The sequence below is a fragment of the Fukomys damarensis genome, unplaced genomic scaffold, assembly GCF_012274545.1.
Source record: "Fukomys damarensis isolate Sample0158 unplaced genomic scaffold, DMR_v1.0_HiC HiC_scaffold_11, whole genome shotgun sequence".
Lineage (NCBI taxonomy): Eukaryota > Metazoa > Chordata > Mammalia > Rodentia > Bathyergidae > Fukomys > Fukomys damarensis.
In genome coordinates, this window is record NW_022900923.1 from 8,107,726 (window position 1) to 8,110,808 (window position 3,083).

General features: G+C 45.2%; 1 protein-coding gene across 1 annotated transcript in view; it reads right to left on the minus strand.

Moving 5' to 3' along the window:
- The window catches only part of Flvcr1 (FLVCR heme transporter 1), a 37,011-nt gene extending 36,624 nt beyond the window's left edge, over positions 1-387 (minus strand). The window contains exon 1 of the mRNA XM_019210445.2: positions 300-387. Coding sequence (XP_019065990.2) covers positions 300-387 — 88 coding nt within the window. The remainder of the gene's footprint in view (positions 1-299) is intronic.
- Between the last annotated feature and the right edge of the window lie 2,696 nt (positions 388-3,083).

The following is a 3,083-nucleotide window of genomic DNA, read 5'->3' on the forward strand; positions in this document are numbered from 1 at the left end:
GCCAATCCGAGGGCTGCCGTGAGGGAAAGGGCGGGGCGGGTGTGAAGCTGCTGGGTAGCGGGAGGGGAAGCGGGTCTGGGCGTGTCCCTGGAGGGGAGGATGGCTGGGACTGAGTCCAGACAGGCCAGCTTTCATCACTTCGTGCTGTCTCGGCGTAGGAAAGACGCCAGAGCGTGTTCCAGTCCAGCCAAAGACAGATCGCTGCCGTGGAGCATGCAGTTGAACTCCCCCTCCAGCCCATCCCCTGCACCCTGCTAGCTGGCAAAAAAGACTGGGACTGCTGTGTCCGGCACGACTACCTGTTAGACCAGCATCTGAGGTCAGCAGTCGGTGGACTCGCGTCCACTGGGTCCCGGGTTCCAAATGTTTTCTACATTCGTGCCGCATATTTTTATGGGCTCTGGGGGATTAAACGGATAAAACTGAAACCAAGGGTGCTTTACTCCAGAGCGAGAACACAGAGCTTTTGGGAGGTGTTCTTTTGAGGAACTATATTGAAAAAAATTATTAAACCAAAGTTGAAAGGTGCATATAGGATTCTTATTACAGATCTGATCTTCAAAAGTGCTGCCGTCTAGAACCTTAGAACCTGTACACCTTTATTGCCTCTAATCTCATTATTTCAGTCATATATGGAAATGTACCGGGCATCTCTCAGGACAGGCTCAGTGCTGCGGTCCTGAACGCTAAAGGGCACGTGCATGGTGATGTCTTCTTTAGCCACCCTGTAAAAATCGTCACATGCTGTCCCCCATCTCTTTCCTTGCTTAATTTCTATTTTTAGTACTAACCGCCACCTAAAATGCCCTATATTTTGCTCCTTTTTTCTGGTTATTTTGTTTCTCCACTAGAGTGTAAATGTGGAATGTTTTGTGGCTTTCTGCTTCTACTATTGAGAACCTGTGACAGGACCTAGTATATCGCAGATGTTAAATTTATTTACTGAATTAATGTAGTTAACATGCATTACTATAGAATACGTAATTATTTTGTAAGGAATCCATTTTTTTTTTTAAATCTTGTAAATCCTATCCCCCATATGATTTTCTAAAAATAATGGGAGATTACGGAGCAGTGTTCTCTGAACAAAGAAAACAGCCTCAGTTATGGATATTTGAAAAATGAACTAATTGCATTGCTTTATATTCAGCACAATTTGCATTCAATATTCACCAAGGTTTTATTAATACTTTCATGTACTGCAAAACCTACATAATCCCCCCACCCCCACCTCCACAAAACTACTCAGCTACTCAAGATGCTGAGACAGAAGGATCTCTTGAGCCCAGAAATTTAAGTCAAGTCTGGGCAATATAGGGAGACCTCAAGAAAACAAACAAAACAAAAACAGCCATTCTGAGGGGGAATTCAGATGGAATTAAATGGACTTTGACTTGCTCAGTCCTGGTAGCAAACCATCAGGTATCTGCACACTTCTCACCCACTGAAGCCCCAAACTAGCTTCTGTTACATTTGATAGCAGTTTCCCTCAATATGTGGCCCCTTCCTGAATGTGCTCCTGCTGGGAGGCCCTCCTGGCTGGTTCAGGCCCCTCGCTTAGAGTTCCCTCGCCTTCCCTTTGTCCTGGGGGGAAGGTTGTCCTGGGGTGATGGGAGTGTGGGTTTTCCTGCACACCAAGATTGGGCCAGCTGGCACCTACTGTACCTTGGCACACTTTACCATGAGCTTTCCCTGCACGAGACAGAGCACTGTGTCTGGGGAATGGCGTGCAGACCCAGAGACCAGCTTACCTGCATCTGAACCCCAGCTTTTGTGCTCCATAGCTGTGCAAACTTGGTCGAGTTACTAGCTGCTTTGTAATAGGATAATACAACCCTGCTTTGTAGGATTGCTAGGATGCTTAAAGGATTGAACGGTGCTTGGCAGTCAATGGGCATTCTCAGCACAGTGATCTAATATGGTTGTTAAAGAGCCAGTCTCCAAAGCCAAAAACATGAGCTCAAATCCTAGGTCTTTCACTTTCTAGCTGCAGGAACGTGGATTAGTTTCTCCCTCTCTTTCTCTCTTTCTCTCTGTCTCTCTCTCTCTCTCTCTCTCTCTCTCTCTCTCTCTCTCTCTCTGTGTGTGTGTGTGTGTGTGTGTGTGCGCGCGCACATGAGCGCGCAACTATAAAACAAGGGCAATGTTCTTCATGAGATTGTTAGGAGAAATAAATGACTAGTAAATACACGGCACTTAAACAAGGTCTGACCTCTTCTTATCTATGTGAATACTCAGCAAATATTCCTCATCAGCACTGTTATCAACTCTTCATATGTGCAAGGGGGAGGAGTATACAGGGGATTGAACCCAAGACCTTGCACTAAGCTACATTCCCCTTCCTTTTTTATTTTTATTTTTTGAGACGGTCTTGCTGTGATCCTCCTGCCTCACCCTCCCAGAGTTCCAGATTTACAGGTGTTTAACACCATGCCCTGCTCATTATCAACTCATAGTTTGGTGTTTCTCAGAGTCTTGATTTATCCTCATTGTAGGAACTTGAGCTTAACCTCCTTTTGTCTACTTCTTGATGCAGTTGTTTGCTCCAAACTGTTTCAGGTTGAATTTATGATTGGAAGGCCCTGTCCTTGGAGGGTGTTCTCAGGGTAATCCTAAAGGACACTGCACAGTGGCTTGTTTGAATCACCCCTTTGGTCTATCAAGGGCAGTTTCTTATCATCAGAGGTGATCAGCAATTGAACAGACCACCATGTGACACAGCTGGGCAATCCCATATCACTCCCCACCCCTTACATATTGCCATGGACATGTGAAGGCAGGTATGTTGTGGATAGGATTCCTAAATTTAATGGAAAATTGAGCTACATGAGATCTAAGATTGGTTCTGGCTTTGCTGCTGTCTTTAAAAAATGTGTCTAATGGAAAAATTAGACAAAATTCTTGTGCGTGGTTCAGCGTAGTTCCATAAAGTGTGGAGCACAGAAGCTGGGCACGGTGGCACGTGCCTGTAATCCCACTATATGGAAGACTGAAGCAGGAGGATTGCTGGGAGTTCAAGGCCAGCCTGCGCTACATAGCGAGAACCTGTCTCAAAAAACCAAAAAAAAAAAAAAAAAAAAAAG